Source organism: Indicator indicator (assembly GCF_027791375.1).
Source record: "Indicator indicator isolate 239-I01 chromosome W unlocalized genomic scaffold, UM_Iind_1.1 iindW_random_scaffold_66, whole genome shotgun sequence".
In the NCBI taxonomy this organism is placed as follows: domain Eukaryota; kingdom Metazoa; phylum Chordata; class Aves; order Piciformes; family Indicatoridae; genus Indicator; species Indicator indicator.
Window position 1 is genome coordinate 174,030 of NW_026539065.1, and position 23,688 is coordinate 197,717.

Below are 23,688 nucleotides of genomic sequence, written 5' to 3' on the forward strand. Positions count from 1 at the left end.
ATGGAAAAAAGCAGCACATTCCACCACTGTAGCTGTCTGCATGGAGACTTCTGGTTGTTCTGCCCAACATAGACAGTATTCATGCACGCCTACAGGAGCAGGCAGCACCTGAGGGGGCAGGTTCTAGGAAATTCTTTAGCTTCTGCTGAAGCCAAAGAGTACAAGAGACAAGTACCATGACACTGGGAGTTATATTTGAGGATTTTATTAGTTGTTCTTCTGCAGAATCAAAATATTTAGCAGATTAAAGATTCCTCAAGACTGCTGATATTTTATGTATTTAGAACTCAATGTACAAAGTAATACTTCGAACTATCAAAACCAATCCAAAACCTCATTTCTAGTACTAGATGTTATGATGTAATTCTATAGAAGTGTGACTAATGGAACTAATGGAGTGAGTATGTTTGTTTTAAAGAAAGTGCTCGAAAGAAACCTCCTGCATCACATCAAGTATTATTTAAAACAAAAAAGATAACTGATTTCCTAGCAGGACATTGTATTAAATATCCTACAAATCTAGGGGATTAAGAATAGTGAGCTCCAGCTCTCTGCTTCCAGGTTCAAGAATCAACACAAGTTGCAGGTACAGGCAGAGTTCATAGCTTACATGTTTTATGAGAATTTACACACCACTCAGCATTGGACCCTCATGCCTGGCATAAGTGTTGGATGCACGGGTAAAAAAAACAAAACACGAGAGGAACAGCTTCTCTCTTTAGGCATAGCAACAGTTTCTGAACCAGTGTTTTACTAAGTTACAGACTTTCAAACAAAAAATAAAATTCCGTTGCACTAAAGATCAAATGTAACCAATTAATCTGGACTATGACACAGTCAAGTAATTCAGTACAAGCAGACACCATGAAAGAAGCTTCAAGAAATCCTAGTTTCAGAACCCACTCAATTTTCTTCTGTCCAACTCCAGTGCAACAGTGAAGGGGGAAAAAAACACTCCCTGTCTCTAGGTATGTACATTTCCAGCAGAGGTTGGGCAGTCTAAACTCTCTGTGGCCAAGATGGGAAAAGGAAACTTGGGAAAGGACACTTAAAAAAATTAATTTAAGACAGAAAGTTGGCTCTCAGTGGAAAGAGAAATGCTAGTGATGCATGTAGGTGGGCTTGCTCAGTCACTCTCCCTTGTATGCAAAAAGCTGGACGACTCCTTGCAGAGAGCAAGTCACATTGGATGTGAATGTGGCAGGGCTGGTCCTGCTCTGTTGCACACCGAGAATCCAGGAATGTATTTCAGCTGGCTCCTGCACGGGCCATTAGCTCTTCCAAAGCATTGTGTTGGTCATTGTTATGCAATAATAAGACCTCCTTAATGTCTTTTAGTTCAAAGCCCATTTCTTTAAATTGACTCATTAGTTGTAGGAGTTCTGTGATCTGAAAGACACACACAGTCCATTATTTGTAAGAGAAAAGAGGATCAGTTCTTGGTGAAGGTTTAGCACAAAACCAGTTTTCAGAGACTGGACATCCAATAGGGTGGTTTCCTACTCCTACAAGTACAGTCCATCCCAGCTCTGTTTGGAGAAAATACACTCACATGAGAGCTAGCAGAACGCTGGGTGCAAGTAGCCCTCAGAGCCTCACCTTCAGTCCTCTTTGTTTGCAGCCTTGAATTTACAAAATTGTCTCCAACAAGGGCACCAAAGCTCAGTCTGTGGGGATGTCTCTCCCAGTAGGAAATTTATCAGCCTGGCCTAATTCAGACTCTGAATAATGTCAGCAGTCAGCCTTTTAAGATCAACTCAGCATACTGGTGAGTAAGCTGCAAATCCCAGCTCACATGCCCAGAAATTGCTGTCAAATTTCTTATCCATCCTCAGATTTGAGAGGTATGGTGAAAGGTCAGATAGGTACATGAAAGAATACAGCCTGCAAACACAGGGGCATTTTTTCCATTTGATACTACAGTTCACTCCAGTGCATATCTTAAATTGCTCTCAATGCATAGGAAGTAGACAAACAGATCAGTTCCACAAGTAGAAGTCACTGGGGCACTCCTCCTCAGGCAACAGGTGCAGTCCTGCCAGGTGATGCTCTGCACATCACACAGCCTGTCTAGGTTCAGCACAGAAAGTTTGGTCACACCCTCCCCACTTTAAAATGTTGGTTTGAAGTGGATGCAAGACCCAGAGCCATGCTTCACCCTGCAGCGCTTTATGCTATATGAGCTGGTTTTAGCAAGCATTTGAGGCCTGGATGCCATCCTGTGCAACCTGCTCTGGGTGAACCTGCTCTGAATAATGTCACCCTGATCCTTCATTTAGCAGCTACTATTGAATCTAATTTTTTTTAAAGCTACTTTGACTTTGGGAACACTACAGTAGCCCTTGCTATCAAATGGCTCTTCATATCTAGGGCAAATTTGGGGGGTTAGCACAAATCCTGTTGGACACATTGTGTCCAATTCTGCCAACATCAACCACAAATCTTTCTCGAGCTTTGGAGAACTGAAGTAATAAGAAATGAATCCACTGATCATACTTTTAATGAACCCTCTGCCATTTAGGCCTCCATCCCACTTTGGGGGTGGGGGGGGTGGGTGCATGATAGGGTATGGGACATGGACGACACCAAAAAAAAAGATCAGGTTGAAGTGGACAATCAGGAGATTAGCCATTTCCAGTTTTAGGTTTAAGCCAGTAGCAAATGCATTTCCTGAACTCATTCACTTCTCCCATCTTCACACTGTTTGCAAGCTCATCACTAAGTCCAAGAAAGGCAGGAAGGTATATATATGAGGGGGTTGGGTTGCACCTCTAAAGATTTCATATAATAACTTGGCACACAACAGGCTTGCAAACTTTAAAAGATCCTGCTGTACTATACCCTGACTACCTGCTCCTGCCTCTGTACCTTTGGTGCTGGTAAAGGAGACAGACAATGCACTAGACCCCAAAAATCCTTTTCCTGTTTCTTTCAGAGAGAGAAATAACCCAATTTGCTGAGCAGCTAGGCAGATGTGTTTGTACAAAGGAGAAAATTCAGCAGCTTTTCTGCTTCTGAAATTAACTGTCTCTGTGCCTCACCACCAACAAAACTTGAGTTCAAAATATTACAACCAGAATAAGCAGGGTCTTTAAAAAAATCCTGTCCCCATAAAATACATGCAAGTGAGAGTGATAAAGCAACTCAGAAAAATTTTTATGTTTAACAAGGCAGCATTACCATGAAAGACAGAATTACATCAGCCAGAGGAACTGCTGCTGAAATTCCCCATCATGGTGCATTCTCTCTATTCCTTCACACATTGCACCCTCACCTTGGCCTCTGAACACTGGTGCATTTCCAAAGCTGCTTCAACAAGAAGAGGATCAAAGCCCTTCTCACAAAGCTGTCCATGTGCAAACAGGTAATCCAAAATCTGTGGGGAATGAAGAAAAGAAACTAAGTTTGCAGACTGGCATTTGCAGCATGTAGTTGAATACCACATCTGTACATGCAGAGGGGTCAAGCACAACTCTACCTCAGGCTTCACCGGGGACTGAGATAAAGTCCTTTCTAGTAGAGCTGAGATGCTCTTTATGCAAGAGCTCATTCAAAGAAAACAAACAAGTCCTATCCTCCTGTGCTCTCCCATCAGCTCTTAATGTCATCTTCCACTCTAGTCAAAACAGTCTCAGAAGTCTGTCTTTAGCCTTCTGTGACTGATCACTGAGCAGAAGGCAGAAGTTTACCTGTGCTTTTTATACTACACATTTTAAAAATGCTGTAGGTCCAGCAGTAAAGATGTGTCAGCTTTTCACTTCCTCTCAAACAGCTGCAAGAGCTGTCAGCAGTCAGCCTTTTAAGATCAACTCAGCATACTGGTGAGTAAGCTGCAAATCCCAGCTCACATGCCCAGAAATTGCTGTCAAATTTCTTATCCATCCTCAGATTTGAGAGGTATGGTGAAAGGTCAGATAGGTACATGAAAGAATACAGCCTGCAAACACAGGGGCATTTTTTCCATTTGATACTACAGTTCGCTCCAGTGCATATCTTAAATTGCTCTCAATGCATAGGAAGTAGACAAACAGATCAGTTCCACAAGTAGAAGTCACTGGGGCACTCCTCCTCAGGCAACAGGTGCAGTCCTGCCAGGTGATGCTCTGCACATCACACAGCCTGTCTAGGTTCAGCACAGAAAGTTTGGTCACACAATCCCCACTTTAAAATGTTGGTTTGAAGTGGATGCAAGACCCAGAGCCATGCTTCACCCTGCAGCGCTTTATGCTATATGAGCTGGTTTTAGCAAGCATTTGAGGCCTGGATGCCATCCCGTGCAACCTGCTCTGGGTGAACCTGCTCTGGCGGGGGGGGGGTTGGACTAGATGATCTCCCTTCCAATCCCTTTCATTCTGTGATTCTGAGATAAGCATGTGGGAATCAATCTCTCTCTACAAGGAGATGACAGCATTGTAACCCGTGCTCAGAACAAGGGAAGTTGGCTATTTTTCTGTCACATGGCATAGAGCTATGCTAAGCTTCCTTCAGATGGTTTTGTGGAGCTTAGGCCCCATCCCAAGCTCAGCACATCTCCAACCCAGCACCCACAGGTGTGACTGACTCACCAGAAATGTGCACAGTCACTCTTTGGTTTTAGGAACCTTTACTGCCAAGTGACAACTTCTCTGGCACTTAATATCACAGCAACTACAGGCTGCAATTCCTTGTTAGAATAAAAGTATTCCCCCTATTCATTTTTCAGACCCAAGGTGTTTTTTAGCAGAATTAGCATCCAGTGAAGGGTTTTTCTTCCCCATTGCACAAGCTCTTACCTGGTCTATGTTGTGTCCCTTCTTCTTCATGGCTTTAAGGACATTTTCAGGTGAGTATCCCATGTTGACGACCATCTCTATGCACTGCCTCTCACTATCAGAGAGGACATGCTGTAGTTCAGGAGTGGGGCCACTAGACTGCTTTGTGTGACTGGTGTTATTGGGAACTTTAGACACTGAGAAATTTTGGTGCGTTACCTAAAGGGGAAAACCCAGAGGCTGAAATGATGGTCATCTTCTGCATCCTCACATCCTGTTTCTGGCTAGTACAGAACCAGGATACCCCATGTAATTAATCTGAGAGGCTTTCTAGACTGCCCTTGGGAAGTTATTCACACATACTCCCACCATACTCTTTTTACCCTCAAAACAATCAACAACCCAGGTTCTTTGAAATATACCCTGTCCTACTGTTGGAAGAAAAACTTTCAGTATCAAACCTTATGATATAGTCAAACCCTGTATCTCAGAGGAAGCATGGAGATTGCTTCCTTCACCCCTAGTTTACTTGTTGCCTATAATTTTCTGTACTCAAAGAACACTACTTCTGGAGGTTTTCAGAAACATGATCCAGTGCAAGCACAGAGGTATTTGGGAACTTACCACAGGGATTTCTGTTTTCTTGTAGTCTGGGTGTACCTGTTGGACAACACACAGATAAAATCACTATAAACATTATGCACCAGGGAGCAGAATTTGCTACAGCTGGGGAAGAAGGGTTTTATGGGAGAGATCTGAGAATAAGTCTACCATACTAGGGAGACTTGTGGTCTGATCAGACTTCCACATGAGATGCAGATGTAATGCAGTTGTGTGTTATTGAATAGCCATCATAAGGATCATTTCTTCTCTCAGCACTCTACAAAACCGGATTATACTCTGAGAAGGATTGACCCCTTCATAATAATTGTAAGCTTTTTTATTCTGTCACTCTGGTACATGTTCATATGGCTCAGTGTAACACATTGTCTCCTGTTCAGCTCTTGACCCAGTGCTATGCTGCCTGAATGACAATGAAAATTTTAAAGTCATTGCCTAGAGACTTTCCTTGATATTTTTGACCATAAGAAGAAACATATGCCCTTTTTCTACTCTCAAAGCACTGCATTTCATACACCATATATGAGCAGTATAGTACTGGCTAAAAAGAGCACATGATTTTTCTACCGATGCCCGATCCCATTCCTAATACTCCAACAAGGCTGGGTAATGTTCCCCACTGTACATTCATTCCATTTCTGCAGAACCAGGCTGTCAGAAGGCAGAACTAACTCACCGCTTTATATTACTTAGCCCAAGGATAACAGGAGTGCAAAGTCAGAATTTTGCCCTGTCAAATCTGCACATTTCAATTAATCCAATTAAAAGTCTTACTGCATTTTAAATCAAATTAGAAAAAACTGCAAGGAATTACTTTGGACCAAGAGCCTCTATTTACTGACTTTCCTTAATACCTTTTAAAGCAAATATATATTGCTTGAAAGCTTGTCTACTTCTTTCAGAAAAGCCCTCTTTGGGCCCAAACTAAAAAATACCTTCCAAAATAAACCACTCCAAATCCTCCCCCTGCCAAAAAAAAACCCAACCCAAGCAACCAACCAAAAAAAAAAATCCCACACAAACCAAAAACAAACCAAAAAAGCACAACAACAAAAACTCATTTATAGGAAAAAAATGGAGAATATATATTATGATTTTGGCAAATTCCATTGGGGGGGGGGAGGCTTTGTTCTGCATTTCTGTCAATTTTCATCTCAAGGGTAAGAATTTATCTTCTAGGAAACAAAGACCAAGATATCATGTTCAGTCTGATGGACTGGTTTACCCAAGAACCTCTCCCCATGGTGGTAGAGAGGTTTGAAGCTCTTCACACACTCCTTTCCTCCAGGTACTTTTGCCAGAGCAAAAAGCACTAGAATACTGGATACTCTAAAATGGAGGTCTGGAGTAGTCTTGAAATCAGCTGGTTATCAAATTGAAAGATGATGCTTTGATATTGATGCTGCAGCCAGGAAAACAAAACCTGCTTCTGATACCAGAGATTCAAGAGTCCAGGAAAACCAATTCCTCCTCCTTAATCTGAGCTTGACAACTCGTGCTTGTGGTCAGTGACTCCCAGAAGAGGCAGGAAACACCAAAAGGAATTGCAAGGGACAAAGCCAGCACCGGTCACTCAGCAGTTGCACTCCCTTAGATAGCAAATTTGCATTTCAGTGCCCTTCAGGAAGCAAACGTGAAGTGCTTTTAGTTGTGCTTTTCTACTGTGCCTACTTCTAGAGACTTCATACACAGGCCAGGATCCCTGCCTGCAGCTGGTGTGCCTGAACAAATTATGCTACTGCAGTGGTATATATATTGAATGGTTCACCAGGAGTGCCCCATCCTCCAGTAACCAGAGATTTCTCTACATAAAATGCATCATACTAATCAGGTTTCTGATTATCTTTGTTTAATTCCAACCCGTTGTCTTCACTCCTAATTTCTCCCTCTGCTAATGCTGCAAAAAAGCAAAAGTGAGCTTCAAAAAAAGCCCAAAAAACTCAGAAGAGAGGGGACCACCTAGGACTGAATCAGTGCAGCCTCAAAGAAATTGCAAGTTTATTTCAATCCAAAACCCCCAAGATCCAATTTGCTGGTAAAGCATAAATTCCGGTGATATATCCAAATCCCAAGCTACAATTTCTAGTCTTGTGAGAAAAAAAATTATATATAAAATCACTGTGGAATACATCGAGACATATAATTGTCCTGAGGACAGGCTTAATCCTGTGTAACCTTGAAGAAAAGGGATGCATGACCCTTCTGCCCCCAGCCATAGAGATGACTGTGACTTCCTTCTATCATTTTCATACTCTGAGGATTTTTGTTACATTTACTTCAGTGTCTTGCAGCTCAGCTGTCATTTTCCAGCCAATGGGACCATATTATAGAAATATAAACCAAGTATATTCTGAAGTCTTGGAAATGAAACAAAAAGAACTAATTCTGTTGGCATACCTATTTCTTGGTTTGCTACTTCCAAAGCAGTAATAGTTTCCAATGAAGATCTTTATTACTTCTCCTAGTAAGACTATTTTTTGCTTGTTTATCAGTTTGCACCTTCCTTTACAGAATTCTCAAGAATATACATACCCTCTTAGCCTTATAAGTTTTAATAAATATAAATACAACTTATAAAAATAAGTTTTAATCCAGCATAGAGATTTGAATAGAGTGAAAATTTGGCCACCTGAATGCTTATCCATCTAGCTGTGATTTTTCATCTTAATCCCTACAGATGTCATGTGTTATACTTCGAGGTTTCACCTCTGAGATACATACAATCATACAATTGCCTTTCAAACCTGTGATCTACAGCAGCAAGCAGTTGCTGAGCACATTTCAGCTTCTACCAAAGTTTACTACATTAAATTTGTTCTAGTGATCAATAAAGAGCTGTTCTGCTGTGCTCTGATGAATATGCTGCCAGAATACTGTATTTCGAAATTAATAATGCATTTACCCAAGCCTGAAAAGAAGAGTAAGAACAACAGGAGAGAAGCAGTGTCACAGAACCACAGAATTGTCAGGGTTGGAAGGGAACTCAAAGATCATCCAGTTCCAACCCTCCTGCCATGGGCAGGGACACTTCATACTAGATCAGGTTGCTCAGAGCCACATCCAACCTGGCCATAAAAATGTCCAGGGATGGGGCTTACACCACCTCCCTGGGCAACCTGTTCCAGTGTCCCACCACCCTCATGGGGAAGAACTTTTTACTAACATCCAATCTGAATTTATCCACTTCTAGTTTTGCTCCATTCCCCCTAGTCCTATCACTACCTGACACCCTAAAAAGTCCCTCACCAGCTTTCTTGTGGGCCCCCTTAAGATACTGGAACGCCACAATAAGGTCTCCTCAGAGCCTTCTCTTCTCCAGACTGAATAACCCCAACTCTCTCAGTCTGTCTCCATAGGAGAGGCGCTCCAGCCCTCTGATCATCCTTGTGGCCCTTCTCTGGACACATTCCAGCACGTCCATATCTTTCCTGTAATAGGGGCTCCAGAACTGCATGCAGTACTCCAGGTGGGGTCTCATCAGAGTGGAGTGCGGCTGTCAATCTGCTTCTTTATCCATCAAGTGGTCCATTCATCAAACCCATATTTACCAGCTTGGAGATCAAGATGTCATGCTGGACAGCATTGAAGGCTTTGCTCAGGTCCAGGTAAATGACATCAGTTGCTCGTCCCTCATCTATTGATGTTATGACCTTGTCATAGAAGGCCATCAGTTCTGTCAGGCAGGATTTGCCCTTGGTGAAGCCATGCTGATTGTACCAAATCACCTCTTCGTTATTCTTCTGTCTCAGCAGTGCCTCCAGGAGGATCTGTTCCATGATTTTACTGGGCACAGAGGTGAAACTGACTGGCCTATAGTTCCCTGGTTCTTCCTTCTTTCCCTTTTTGAAAATGGGCTTACGTTTCCCCTTTTCCAGTCAGTGGGGACCTCCCTGGACTGCCATGACTTTTGGAATATAATAGAGAGCAGTTTAGCAAACTCATCCACCAGTTCCCTCAGTACTCATCGATGTAGCCTGTCGGGTCCCATGGACTCGAACACTTTAAGGTGGTCATGAACCTGATCTTCACTCAAAATGGGCAGTTCTTTCTTCCAGCCTTTGCCATTAATTTCCATGACTCTGGAAGTGTGTCTGGAGGCCTTGCCAGTGAAGACAGAGTTAAAGAAGTCATTGAGAACCTCAGCCTTCTCCATGTCACTTGTCACCAGCTCCCCTGTTTCCTTTCTGAGGGGGGCCACACCTTCCCCAGTTATCTTCTTACCATTAATATACCTATAGAAATTTTTACTGTTCCCCTTGATCTCCCTGGCTAGATTTAATTCTAACTGAGCTTTAGCTTTCCTAACCAGGTCTCTTGCTGCTCGGGCAGCTTCCTTATATAGCCGCCATTCTAGCTGTTCTTTCCTCCACTCCTTGTAGAGCTTCCTTTTAAGTGATAGTGTGTCCAGCAGCTCCTTGCTCATCCAGGCATGTCTCCTAGCATTCTTTCCTGCCTTCATCTTTGTCAGTATATTTTGCTCCTGGACATGGAGAAGGTGATCCTTCAATACTGACCAGCTGTCCTGGGCCCCTCTTCCCTCTAGGATTTTGTCCCGCAGTACTTTGGCCAGCAGATCCCTGAAGTGATCAAAGTCTGCATGCCTAAAGTCCTGGGCTGTAAGCTTGGAATATGTCCTCCTAGTTGCCCTGAGGATCTTAAATTCTATCGCTTCATGGTCACTGCAGCCAAGGCTGTCTCTGAGCCTCACATTGGTCACCAGCCCTTCTCTATTGGTGAGAACAAGGTCCAGCATAGCACCTTTTCTTGGTGGTTCCTCTACCATTTGGAGGAGGAAGTTGTCATCTATGCAATCCAGGAACATCCTGGATTGCTGGTGCCTTGCTGTGTTGTCCCTCCAGCAGATGTCAGGGTGGTTGAAATCCCCCATGAGGACCAGGGCTTGTGAATGTGAAGCCACTTCTATTTGCCTCTGGAGGGCCTCATGTATTTGGTTCTGCTGGTCGGGTGGCCTGTAGCAGACCCCTACTGTAACATCTCCTTCCCCTGTGTTCCCTTTAATCTTAACCCATATGCTCTCAACCAGCTCTTCATCCTTTCCCCAGGTGGAGCTCCACCGATTCCAGCTGGTCACTGATGTAGAGGGCAATACCTCCTCCCCTCCTACCCTGCCTGTCCATCCTAAAGAGCTTGTACCTGTCTATCCCTACATTCCAGTCATGGGAATCATCCCACCAAGTTTCAATAATAGCCATTATGTCATGGCTTTCCAGAAGCACAGTGGCCCTTAATTCATCCTGTTTATTGCCCAAGCTCTGTGCATTTGCATAGAGGCATTTCAGCTGGGATGGTTGTGTTGTCCTCTTGTGCAAATCCCCCTTGATTCCCTTGGGGTGTCCCAGTGCTTTGTCCCTGGCTTGCCTCAGGGCAACAAGTTTAGAGCCCTTACTAGTATTCCATGCCTCTGGTGAGCTGCCCTACTGTTTGTCACAGGCCAGCATGAGATTAATAACCCCTCCCCCCTTTAAATCTAGTTTAAAGCCCTATTAATGAGCCCTGCCAACTCCTGCCCCAGAATCCTTTTCCCCCTCTGGGACAGGTCCATCCCATTAGTTGCTTGCAACTCTGGTGCCCTGTAAACTGAGCCGTGATCGTAAAATCCAAACTGATATGGGGATATGAAGAAATAGAAAAGAACATAGAATAGAACATTATGATCAATTGTATACCTATGCCGGGAACATAGAAACAAAATAGATAATTATGAAGTCATATAGAAATAGATGACTAGCAAGGGAAGAAGCTGGTCTTTAATCACTAAAAAAGGGTACACTGTACACTCGAATGTAACAGCACGAAAGCATTCCAAGGTTATCTAAAGAACAAGGCAAGAGCAAGGCATTATAATGTCATCTAGGAAAAGAAACACTGACTGGCACCCATCATAAATCCGTCAGCAAACCCCCCGATGAGAAAAGGCAGATGACCACCAAGGATATACGTAGGCTTAAGTCAATAAGGATGTTGCAGAACTGCACGATCATCAAAATTCCAGGCAAGAGGTGAAAAGGACATTGTGATGAAGACCCACGGCCTTCCTCCCGAAGACCACCTCCCACATTTTGAGGACCCCTGCCCACAATTTCGGAGAACTATGCAGGCGCAGAGGACTGATAAGCCAATTAGCATACGAAGCGGGAATAGCCAGGTTTCAGTGATAAGAATGTATAGGCGTTTGATGAATATGCATGCTTTCAGTGTATAAATCCGGGATGGCTTGCTCCCTTGGGTATGCACGCTTTGGAGGAAGGATTCCCCCGTGCATCTTGCGCAATGAACATACCTACTTTATAACTTTCGAGTTATAGAGTCCTTTTCCGCACGTCAAAGCCCCTGTCAATGACAACAGTCCCAGAGCCATGAACTGACCTGTTGGCTCTTCCTATATATTCCCTTGTCTATTGCTGATGTCAGAGGGATGGAGGAGAACACAACTTGAGCTCCTGATCCCTTTACCAGTTGCCCCAAGGCCCTGAAGTATCTTTTAATTGATTGTGAGCCTCTCATTGCTGCATCATCACTACCCACCTGAAAGACCAGAAGTGTCACTTGTTTCAGGGCACATAGTGTCACACAAAACCCTATAGTACACCAGTAAGAACACAGAACTGCTGAAGTACTACTTATATTGTACAGAAGCAGACAGATTATTTTAGAGTCAGATAGAGGATTTGACTACACAGTTTTCACTTGGTTTCATGAGTATTGGTGTCCAGCTCTTAGGGTCTTTGGAAAAAAAAGTCCACAAACTTACTCAAATCTCTGTTCTTATTCACAAAGAGATGAAGACAACAGCTGGTGTGAAGTGTCCCCAAAGTAATTTTAGAGCTTTCTACAAGTTTGAGGAAATGAAGCATCAAACTCCTGTCTCCAAGCTATACAGCAACCAACTGTAACATTAGTGATTCGAGATGATACTCAAGGCTGGTATCCACAAAGCAATCCTTCCCTTCAGACCACCATCATTTTCATCCTTTTAAAGGTTAGATTTTAAAAAGATCTTGGGTAGATAAAAACTTGAAAACAAACAGATAATTCTTTCACTACAGGTCAACTGCAAGGACTTTTTTTTCCTCTAATGACACAGCATGTATGTTTTTTTTAATGTTATTGCTTATATTCCTTGAAAAGCCTGTGTTTTCCATTATTTCCAGCAAATAAATAAGCAAGCTGAGGAACAAATCTAGCAGAGATTTAACTCAAAACCTAAGAGCAGTTCAGAATCTTATATATCACAGTTGGATAAGGCAAAATGCAGGACTGTACAAAGAAGATATCTCATACGCTTAGCTCAAAGGTGTACAACTATGAACAAGAGTTGAAAAGCTGAAAAAAATCCACCAAAATTGTTCTAAAAATACCAGATTTGGGAGAAATCTGCAGAGTAATAATCTGAGATTTAGAACTGTTAGCATGAAGATCCAATTGATCGATTTGCTACATAAATGAAGAGGAACTACAACTCATGATCTATACACCACTCCCATTAAATGAACCTAAAACCATAGGATGTTTTAGAAGCAACATTTGCTTCCAGACCTCCACATCTCCCCAGCAATCCCAATTCTAATCCAGTGCATGTTTACCATAGTTGCTGTGTTTTGAGATGATTCTTCTTCTGTACAAACTGTTGATACAGCCAAGGAAGGTAGCCTGGATGAAGAGGATAACATTGATGCCTCCATGTCACTGTCTTCATTTACAGCAGAAAGACCAACCATATGGTGTCCATTCAGTTCACTAGATTTACTTGGAGCACAGGTCTGCAAAGAGCTGAGAAAAGTGCCATTGTGGAGACAGGTAGTGCTGTGGAAAGTGCTTGTGAACTTTGATGATTTTTGATCGCTCTCATCAGAGTCAAGTTTAGGAAAGGACAAGGATTTGATATTGCTCACTGAAGTGATAGGTGACAGGGACACTTTGGAAGACAAGGACATCTTTTCACAATTTCCCAACTGTGGTAAAGTGATAAAGCCATTGGGTTTATGAAGGGGTTTGAAGTCCAATGCGCCCCTTTCTATGGATGCCAGAACTTTCTCATCTTGTAACACAGACTCAGATCCTCCTTTGGGCAAAGTATTATCTGACAGCTGGGCAACAACTGGCTCAGTAGTACCAACATGAATTTCAAGAATATTTTTTAATTCCTCCTTATCATTGATAGTTTTTAATTCCAGCTTGTCAAATGGGTCTTCTTCACATTCAAAATCAGCTGGGTTGAAGTCTGCTTTTGGACAAGGTGGACTGAGAACCTTTTGCTTCAGAGAGCTGCTGTTGGCTGGCATTGGAGTAAGAATATTGTTGTGCTGCAGGCTAGCGAGGATGGGGTTAATGGGAGGAGGCATGGCCTCAGGGCAAGATCCTTCTGAGAATCTCATTTTGTTGCTGACACCTGGAGCTGCTTTTGAGTTCAATAGTGCTTCTTCTGCCTTGTATTCAGCTTCTCTCTGGGCAGCTTCAATTTTTTTGATATCTTCAGCCCACTCGATCGTTTTTTTTTCCAATGAGAAGTCATACTGATCAGGGTGGAGAGGAAAAAAAAATATAAATTATAAGGATCATATCCACTACTTCTAACAGCAACATAAGTAACATAGAATAAAAGCTACATGAATTTCCATGGAGAGGCATCAACTTTTCCCAGCATCTCTTGTAAGCTAAAGACTAGCAAAAATGGAAGATGCCAGAAGTAGTTTGTTTTGCCTCTAGCAGCAAAACCTGTCTACTATACTGGATTAGAATATAATATTTTGCCTCCTTACTACATTTAGTTTTGCTTTAGAGGTACTGATCATCCCAAGATCAGTTTCACAGCCCTTCCACCCTCTCCCCCTGAGACAATGGATGTAGCAAGGGAAGTCTAATGTGTTACTAGATGGACAATCATACCCAGATCTGGCACCACTGATCTACCTCCTGTCCACAAATCATTCAAGACTACAGCAGAGTATTTTTGCATCTAAAGACCAATATGCCTAAAAGATTCCAAAGGGAATTGATATTAGAGTTTTACATCCAGTAGTTTAAGAGGTATTGGTATTCTTACCACAGTGCCAATGGCTCACCAGCCAATGAGGATATACTGGCTACACCAATGATGACAACTACCTGCAGTAGCAGATATTGCTGCAGTTATTGGCATGACGGGATCCCACAAGCTTTTCTCATTTAACGTCAGCTCCATCAGGGCCAGGTTAGAACAGGAAGACATTTGTAAACTACTCACCACCAGTTTACTAGTCACTGTAGTGATCTGGTTGAGAGGACAAAATTCTAAACAAACTAAATCTACTTAAAGGTTTAATATCTTATGAAGAATGAACAGCCTCAAATACTCTTGAAATAACCACAAAATGTTCAGAGAACACAGCTGTGTGGATAAGAATTCAACAATAAAGCCCTGGGGACACATAGATGGGTTTTGTCTTCCTTGCCCTGCCAAGAAGGGATACCCTTTCTTTTGGTAAACTGCAATCTTGGTGTTACCAAGTGTATTTTGTCCTAGGTAACATGTAATTGCAATTGTATTTTCTTAAAGCTGTATAGTGATGTATGCAGTTAAGTTCCTATCACCAGCAACCTTAAAGGAACTGTATATGTGTTGCAAGTGTAAATAAACCATGTTATTTGCATAGCTGACTGCTGAAATGCAACCAAACCTACAGCATAACTGGCCTGTTAGTGTGTCTGGTGTCAGACCTTCAGCAAGTCACCCTAATTGGCATCCCTATTAAGAGATAAGTCCAGCTGCACCTATCCCCTCTGACCTCTGAGGACTGGCTAGAGAACAAGGGAATTCATCTCTTACTAAATTTACCCCCACTTCACACAACAGTCTACAAGCTAAATCCAGAATATAAGCTACCTGTAACTAACAAGAAATCATAAGATGTCATTGCCTGCACATAACCAAACGGAGTGCTCTTGCCATGGGACTGCTAGGTCATACAAATTCCTAGCTCTAAAGAGCAACAAGCCATTAAGTCTTTTCTGGGACTCGCTATGTGTTGCATCATATTCTATCCTACAGCAGGCTCCATTGAGATCCTGGAGACCTGTTGTTTCAACTGTATAACACTTTTCCCTTCCCTTAGATCTACGACTCCAAGAGGTGTGATAAACAAAATTATCAGGAAGGTGACTTTAAAAAACAACTCATTGGCAGAAGTGCTAGGCACTACTCATTGCACACTCTTTGCTATTTGAGCAGACCTATCATAGTTTTGTGTGCATATATATATATATACACACACGATTATATATATATTTGTCCTGCTTTTGCTGGGACAGAATCATAGAATCATAGAATGGTAGGGGTTGGAAGGGACCTCTGGAGATCATCGAGTCCAACCCCCTGCCAAAGCAGGACCACCTAGGGCAGGTAACATAAGAATGCATCCAAACAGGTATTGAAAGTCTAGAGAAGGAGACTCCACAACCTCTCTGGGCAGTCTGTTTCAATATTTATTTCTAGAGTTGCGTTTGAAGCTGTGGGTGGCTTTATCACTGTGGATTATTGGTTTAGTGCAGTTTATTGCTTTTATGCATGGGCTTAGAGGTGCAGCTCTGCTAGGGTCTTTGCCATTAGTTTATGGTATTATAAATTCTTCTGTAATTACAAGGATTTATGATTTTGATGAAATTGTAGTGGGAAAAGAGATTTTAGCATACTCCTGGGATGCTTCCACCACCATAATCACATTGTTAGGCTGTGAGACCCCAAGTTGTTTTCATTGGCTCAAACAGCGCCACTGAGGGGCAGGGGTGCACACGGTCTGGGGGCGATGTCCAGGCCAGCCGAGCAGGAGGTGAGGGGAAAACAGGGACTTCCAGGGAAGTAGGAGGGAGCAAGGGGCTGGAAGAAGCCACTAGGCTCCACTCCACTCCACTCCCTCCCTCCCTCCCCCCCCCCCCCCACCTGCTCTGCACTGCCTACTCTGCATGCCCTGGTCCCGCTCGCTGCCTGTGTGCCCCGCTGCCAAGAAACTTGCAACTGCTCCTGCAACAATGCCACCATTTTCAGGCCAGGGAAACAGTGATACACCTTCTCTTTGATATGTATTTTTCCCACTGCCTTTCCCTCCCATTTTCCCCTCTGCTTTGATTCAATCTAATAAACCCAGTTCATTAGCTGTTTGGCGTCATTTCGCCTTTATTTACTCCAAGGGAATTATTTGAACCTTAGCACGGCCAACCCACCCCCCCACTCCCTCCCACCAACCTCCCAGGGTTGGTGCGGGGAGGACTGGGTCTTAACATAGGCCTTTTGAATGTCTTTCCGTTCTTGGTCTTGATTAGAGCAAAATATTGGTATAGATGTGGGTACCGTGTAGCTGTCACAACCCCTGTAAAGGGTCCTGCAGCTATCTCAGCCCCCATGAGAAGCACTGCAGCTACTCAGCACCTGGTGATTCATGATGCAGATGACCTAGGTAGGGACTCAATCAGTGCCAGGATCAGTTGACCCTATAGAGAAGAAGAAATAAACAAAAAAGGAGGTCCTGTAGGGACATCACAGGAAGAAGAATTGGAGGTGACCACTCAATCTTTATCCCTAAGTGAGTTGCAAGACATATGTAAAGAATACAGTTGTCATGAAGGTGAGCAACCTGTTACTTGGCTGCTTTGATGCTGGGATGATAGAGCCAATGGTTTGGACTTAAGAGAGGGGAAAAGCCAAGCAGTTCGGAACAATGGCTAGAGAAGTGGTATTGACAGGGGTCTTGCACAAGAGGCTATTCTTGCTGAGCATAAGAAACAGGTATCCCTTTAGAGATGATGTCATATACTGCCAGGCAAGTTGACATTCATTGAGAAAGGTGTTAAGAATCTCAGAGAAATAGCAGTGAAGTAAGCTGATTTTTGCTGACCTGGATGACCCATGGACACCATTAGATCCATGTGGTGCAACTGGGTCCTGAGTAAGCCACTGTTGTATGTCAACACATTAGCATTATTTAGCTGGAAAGACAACACCACACCAATGGTGGGTGACATGGCTGCTCTACTAAGATAATGTGCAGCTAATCTCTGTTCCTCCCCGTGGGCTGACGTCTCTGATGTTGAAAAACTGACAAATCCATGGATCTGCTCAATAAGGTATATTGTCCCAGTTGGAGGATATGTTCCATTCCCCAGCCATACTAACAAGGGTCTTAGCCACCAGGAGAAAGTTGTGGGACACTGCAGTGGATCCGCAGATTCCTTGCCTGGGAGAGAAGAACTTGACCTTGGGCAGATTACTGTGTATCTAAAGATATGGGAGGTTCCAGAGATGCAGGTGGTTTGCAAGAACAAAGAGTGCCTGGGAAACTGTAAGATAAGAGGTTTGAATCATCCCATGTGTAATTTAACAAGAATAGCTGTTACCATAGTGATGTAGCAATAACCAATGAGTATTAAAAACAACTTGTTAACCAATTAGAAGTAGCCACAATAGCATAGAAAACATATAAATGTGTGTTGTTAATAAGAATAAAGGTTCTATGCTCTACTCTGTTAATGACTACAAGCGTGTACGTGTCACTCTGTCCACCACAACAGCGACATCTGGTGACCCCTGACGTGATTTGGATGAACCGCTAGCGACTGCGGTGGTGGCGGAGCCAGGTGAAGCTGAAAGCAGAGGGGAATCTGCGTGGTCTGGACCTGTACTTAGACACCTATTAAGGTGAGCCACCAGGAGCATAATGGGACAGAATTTAACAAAGGAAGAGGACTTAGTCCTCAGAACCTGGAAAATGCTCCTGAAGTGTAGAGGTGTAAAAGTTAGTGGCTATGATCTAAGGAGGCTGCTTTTATGGGGTAAGCAGCAAGGGTTTGAGCCCTCCTGCAGTACTGCGCTTAGTATTGCTGCATGGCAGAAGCTGGGTAGTCATTTATGGGATGCTGTAATGAAAGGAGATAAAGAAGTTGTAGATATGGCTACTACCTGGCGAATACTTAATGAAACACTAAGACACCAAGCGAGAGCAAGATAAAAAGAAGGAGGAACTGAAAACGGAGCTAAAAGAAAAGGGAATTGAGTTGGGTGTGGGGGAGATAACTAAAGCGGTAGAGGGAATGCCGGCACCTTCTGCCCGCCCCCAGCTGCCCAGTTGCTCTGTCGGTGCCGGAGGAAAAGGGCGCTGGTGAGCAGAAATATCCTTCTCCTAATGAGCAGCTTAAGATCCCTATGAAGTGGAAAAGTCCCTGAGACTTTGCTCAGTTGCCATTGGTCTATCAATCTCCAAACGATCAGTTGAAGGAGCACTTGACAAAGGAGTTCTGGGCCCCTCAGTTCAAGAAGGACAGGGAACTGCTTGAAAGAGGCCAGCGCAGAGCCATAAAAATGATTAAGGGAGTGGAGCATCTTCCTTACAAGGAGACACTGAGGGAGCCAGCTCGCTTTAGTTTGGAGAGGAGGAGACTAAAGGGTGACGTCGTTCATGTTTATAAATATGTAAAGGGTGAGTGCCAAAAAGGATGGAGTCATCCTCTTCTCAGTGATGCCAAATGATAGAACAAAGGCAATGGGTAGAACTTGAGGCATAGGAAGTTCCATGTAAACATGAGGAAAAATTTTTTCACTCTGAGGGTGACAGAACGCTGGAACGAGCTGCCCAGGGGGGCTGTGGAGTCTCCTTCTCTGGAGATATTCAAAAACCGCCTGGATGAGTTGCTGTGAGGTCTGGCATAGGTGATCCTGCTCTGGCAGGGAGGGTTGGACTAGATGATCTTTTGAGGCCGCTTCCAACCCCTAAATTTCTGTGATTCTGTGAACTGGGTAAAATTCTAAATGATCTTTGAAAATATGCTGTGTCAGCTACATCCCTAAGGGATAGATCACAAAGTCCATCCTTTTGAACCTGGGGAGTGGGTGTACATTAAAACGTTGAATCAGAAACACCTTCAACCAAAATGGAAAGGACTATAGCATATTCTTTGGAGGTAGCTGGAATTCTGATGTGGATACATTATACAAGAGCAAAGAAGAGCCCAACAGGTCAATGGGAGGCAACTACGGAAGGACCCTTGAAGAGCAAGATCAGACGGACTTCATGATTTGTAGCTGGAATCTTGTTATTTCATATTAGGATATCCTTTGTAGTCAAAGCTGTGTGACAATTGTTACTTCAAGTATTATAGGATTTATATTGTTCTGTAAACATATATTGTGCAAGCTGCCTGTTTAATCTGAAGCTCCCCCAAACTTTTCAGTGGATTCTTCTTAATCGTATGGATATTATCCCATCAAGCACTATCACAGGAGAGGGAATCCCACCACCCAAATCTAGAAAGAAACCCGTGAAAAGAAAATGTCTGTTATGAATTGATACAGAAACCAATGCAAATAGTTGGGTATGCACCCACTTCCCCGAGAACACTAAGAAAGGGGTACCATTGATTGGAATTCCAATACCTGTTAATACCTCTTGAACGCACTGATGGATAAACACTTCTTTTAAAAATAATTCGAAATTAGAAGTACACAAATGGGACACAGAAGAGGCTCCTGAATTGTTGCAGATTGGGGGGTTAGGGCTGCTAGGGACCTCTGCTTCTGTTAGTTAGTTACTACTTCTGGCTAGGGCTTTGGTGTAGGGATGCTGTGAGGGATATGCTTGGGACTTCTGTTAGCTGCTTTCTCTGTTAAAGGATTCCAGGACTACTTCTGTAAGTGGTCCTCTGAGCCTCTGTAATGCTAGGGATTCTACAATGCAGCAATAAAGGACTTCTGGGAGGACTTCTGAGATTCTTTGCTCTCTGCATTTCTGGAATCTCGTTGCTATACAGCAATGGGGTTTGTACCTTCATTTGTCACCCAGTGGTGGCCCGAATTGGAAGAAGAACAACACCGAACCAAAGAAAAGATATTGTAAATGTATCCAGAGATGCAACCCTCCTAAAGGACTAGCAAAAATGGACTGCCGAAGCAAAGACATCTTTGTGAGTGCCATGGGTTGAGTTGAATCTTCTGATGATATTCAATACCACCCTGCTGTGATGCCAGCTTCAAAATTAAAGTGCTGGCTGGCGTTGCTATACCTGCACGTATCATGCGGTATGTTGATTCCAGAGCCTGCCAGTCTCAACATGGAGAGACGAAATACAAGCTGATAGACCAGTTGTGGAGAGGTGACGACGGCCGCAGGTGGGCCAAAATGGCCCTGAACTGTGGAACCAGTAGCTATTTATTGAGAGGTTTATACATGCTTTACTTCACTTTCCCACAGCCTACCAATCATCGAACTCACTGTTTTGTCCGATTCTAACAGATGTTTTTCCCCAACTGCTTTTTCCATCCACTTCAGCGATACAGCATTTCATTATCTACACACACCCATCTTTTCTCACATGGTTTCAAGGTACAACAAGATGTCCCATCACTTATCACCCCCCGGGTGCCCGCATAGACATGAAGGACAGCTAAACATTCCGTTAACTACTCCCTTGGGTTCCCACAGGCTGGAGCAAAATATTATGGGGCTTGAAGCTCAGATTGTAACATGAGAGGCTTCCTGTTCCGGTTGCTGCTTTCAGTTTCTGAGTTTGGGGTGTGGGTCTTTTCTGCTGGGCAGGCTGCAGGTCTGGTGGTGGGGGAGGTCGCTGGCTGCTGCTGCTGCTTCTGCATTTTGCTGTGGTTTTCTGCAAATAAGCTAAGGTAATTATGCATTTTATCATCTCTTTATCTCAACCCAGAGGTTTTTTTCTGTATTACTTTCCCTTCCATTTGCATGTAGAGAGGAGGGCTTGTAAGAGCGGGCTGTGTTAACCCAGGACAGTTCATATTTGGCACCCAATGTGGGGCTTGAAAAGCAGCTTAGTTAAGACAGTTAGTCGATTTTGGCAGGAGAAAAAAGGGTTGAGATACCAAGAAGCAAGGTAATGAGAGGATTCAATTAAGGCTTGAGGCTTGTTAAGAGAGTTTTATACACTGTGGTGTGTTTGCTATGGTGATGCATTTGCTTTCCGGGGGCAGCTTGAACCGATGTGCTGGGGTCCTGTATGAGATCGTTGTGGTACTGAGCCTCACATTAGGGGAATGGCTTAGAGCTGCACTGGTTACTGGCATGCCAGGTTTTGTTCAGAGCAATACAGGACTCTCCCAAGAATATCACTGAGAGATGTGCCCCAAGGCTGGATAATTATGAGTGGCAGGGTGTGTGGGAGAATATGGGCAGGTGCCTAGGACAGTGGTCCCCTCCGGTGGTTTGGAATTTCACCCCTGAACATGTGCAAAATCCTGACAAGCTGGTGAGATGTTTGGAAGAAGTTGGTTGCCAGCCCAAAAGTTCCTGACGGACAGAAATCTCTGCAGTGTGTTGGGGCCTGGCCCATGCCTATCAAGCCCTTCTCATCACTGTTCAGAGTACTCAGGGGCAAGGGAAGGTCCCTGAGCCTACAGGAATGTGGTAGTTCTAGGCTATGCCTTTAAAATTTTTCCACAGATCTTGAGCAGAAAGTAGTAAAAATGTAAATAAATCATTATTGGATGCAAAAAGGAAAATAACGATAATTCTAAACAATCCCATTGGAGAGATATCGACCATAAGATTTGGTTCCAAAAACAATTTTTCTCTCTTCTTGCTTCCTCAGGCTGGGAGATACTAACTTGCTTCTACTTGACCTTGGCTGCATTGTTTTGACTGGTATTAACTTCTCTGCTTCTGTCTCTTGTCCCTTGTGTACAGGGGGGTAAGGGAGGAGGCAGGGAGAAAGAGAGAGAGAAGCTATTAGCAGCTCCCCTGGTCTTTGGCCAGGGGTGTCCTTGTGTTGTTCATTAATTGAAAATACGTCTAAATATTGTAAATATTGTATATTTGTACATATTCATTGCATTCCATTGTAGATTGTAGTTTTGCTTGTAAATACAGCTTTCATTTGCTTCCAACTGAGCTAGTCTGGCAAGTTTAATGTTGGGGGGGAATTTTCAACCCACCACAAGGGAGACCAGCAGGCACTGTAGCTACTCAGACTCCAGCAGCAGGCATGGCAGCTGCACCAGAGAACCAGCCTGTGCCAGTATGAGCTGCCCCTGTACAGAAAAGGAGACATACAAGGAAAGCAGCTTGTCTGGCAAAGGATGAGGATGAACAAGCAAAAGATCCAGGAGTGCTCACTTGGTCTTTATCTCTGGTTTTGGAAGATGGCCAAGGACAAACAGCGGATGCAACGACTAGCAGGCTTGGGCAATGTAAGGAAAGTCTCTTCCTCTGTCCAGGCCTGTGGTTCAGCTGTGAAGGAACTGTCCTGGGAGGTCCATCAGCTCAAAAAGAACATATTCTGTTCCCCACCCGTATGGTCTGGTGTTTCATCCATGAGGAGCAAGTGCTTCCCTGTCCGAGGGAGAAAATCTGGGAGGTACACACCACGGTGTACCCTGTGGTTGTACTGACATGACCATGGGGAGGACATGAGGAAGTGGGACAGAAAACCCATTTCACTCCGAGCTACATGAGCCTGTGAATTACAAGGAAATTCTCCCCGGAAGAATGCTGCCCCAGTTTCTAGTGGAAAAATGCCCGAAAAGAGCAGAAGAGCTGATACTGCTTCTGATCCTCCTGAAGGGACACCCAAAGCATCTTCAGAAGTTGCAAATAATTCCAATCAGAAATAGAGGGGCCCTGCCTCCAACCAGATGGAGGAGAGGGACAACTGGGTTTATTGGACCCTATGGATCTGATGGCTTGGCAAGTTGAACCCACAAGAGTATAAAGCTTTAGTAGATACAGGCACACAGTATATTTTGATGCCATCAAACTATGAGGAATGGAACCCATCTGTGTTTCTGGTGTGACAGAGGGATCCCAACAGCTGGATGTGTTGGAAGCAGAGCACCAGAACGTGCTTTCACTTGGAGGGGTGGAAGGAGTCAGTGGAATCGACTGCCCCAGGGGTGGAAACACAGCCCCACCATTTGAACTGGTCATGGACTGATCCAGACTGTAAAGGAACAGGGTGGAGCTCCAGAGCATCTGCAGTGAGAATTCTGTATACAGGTTGCTGCTTTCAGTTTCCGAGTTACTGAATGCCTTCTTTGTCTCTGTCTATACTGCTGGAGACTGTCCTCCGGAGCCCTAGAGCGAGTCAGGATAAAGGAGGAGTTTGCCTTGGTTGAGGAGGATTGGGTTAGGGATCAGCTAAGCAATCTGGACATCCATAAATCCATGGGTCCTGATGGGATGCACCTGTGGATGCCAAGGGAGCTGGCAGAAGTCATTGCTAGGCCACTCTCCATCATCTTTGGTAAGTCTTGGGGAACAGGAGAGTGCCTGAAGACTGGAGGAAAGCAAATGTCACTCCAGTCTTGAAAAAG

General features: G+C 43.8%; 1 protein-coding gene across 1 annotated transcript in view; it reads right to left on the bottom strand.

Annotated features, from left to right (window-relative positions):
• Nucleotides 1-1,248: 1,248 nt before the first annotated feature.
• LOC128979903 (ubiquitin-associated protein 1-like) overlaps nt 1,249-23,688 on the bottom strand; it is a gene marked incomplete at its 5' end in the record, with an annotated part of 44,702 nt that continues 22,262 nt past the window's right edge. Inside the window, 5 exons of the mRNA XM_054398301.1 lie at nt 1,249-1,389; nt 3,275-3,376; nt 4,773-4,970; nt 5,376-5,411; nt 12,977-13,906. Of these exons, the coding sequence (XP_054254276.1) occupies nt 1,249-1,389; nt 3,275-3,376; nt 4,773-4,970; nt 5,376-5,411; nt 12,977-13,906 (1,407 nt within the window). The remainder of the gene's footprint in view (nt 1,390-3,274; nt 3,377-4,772; nt 4,971-5,375; nt 5,412-12,976; nt 13,907-23,688) is intronic.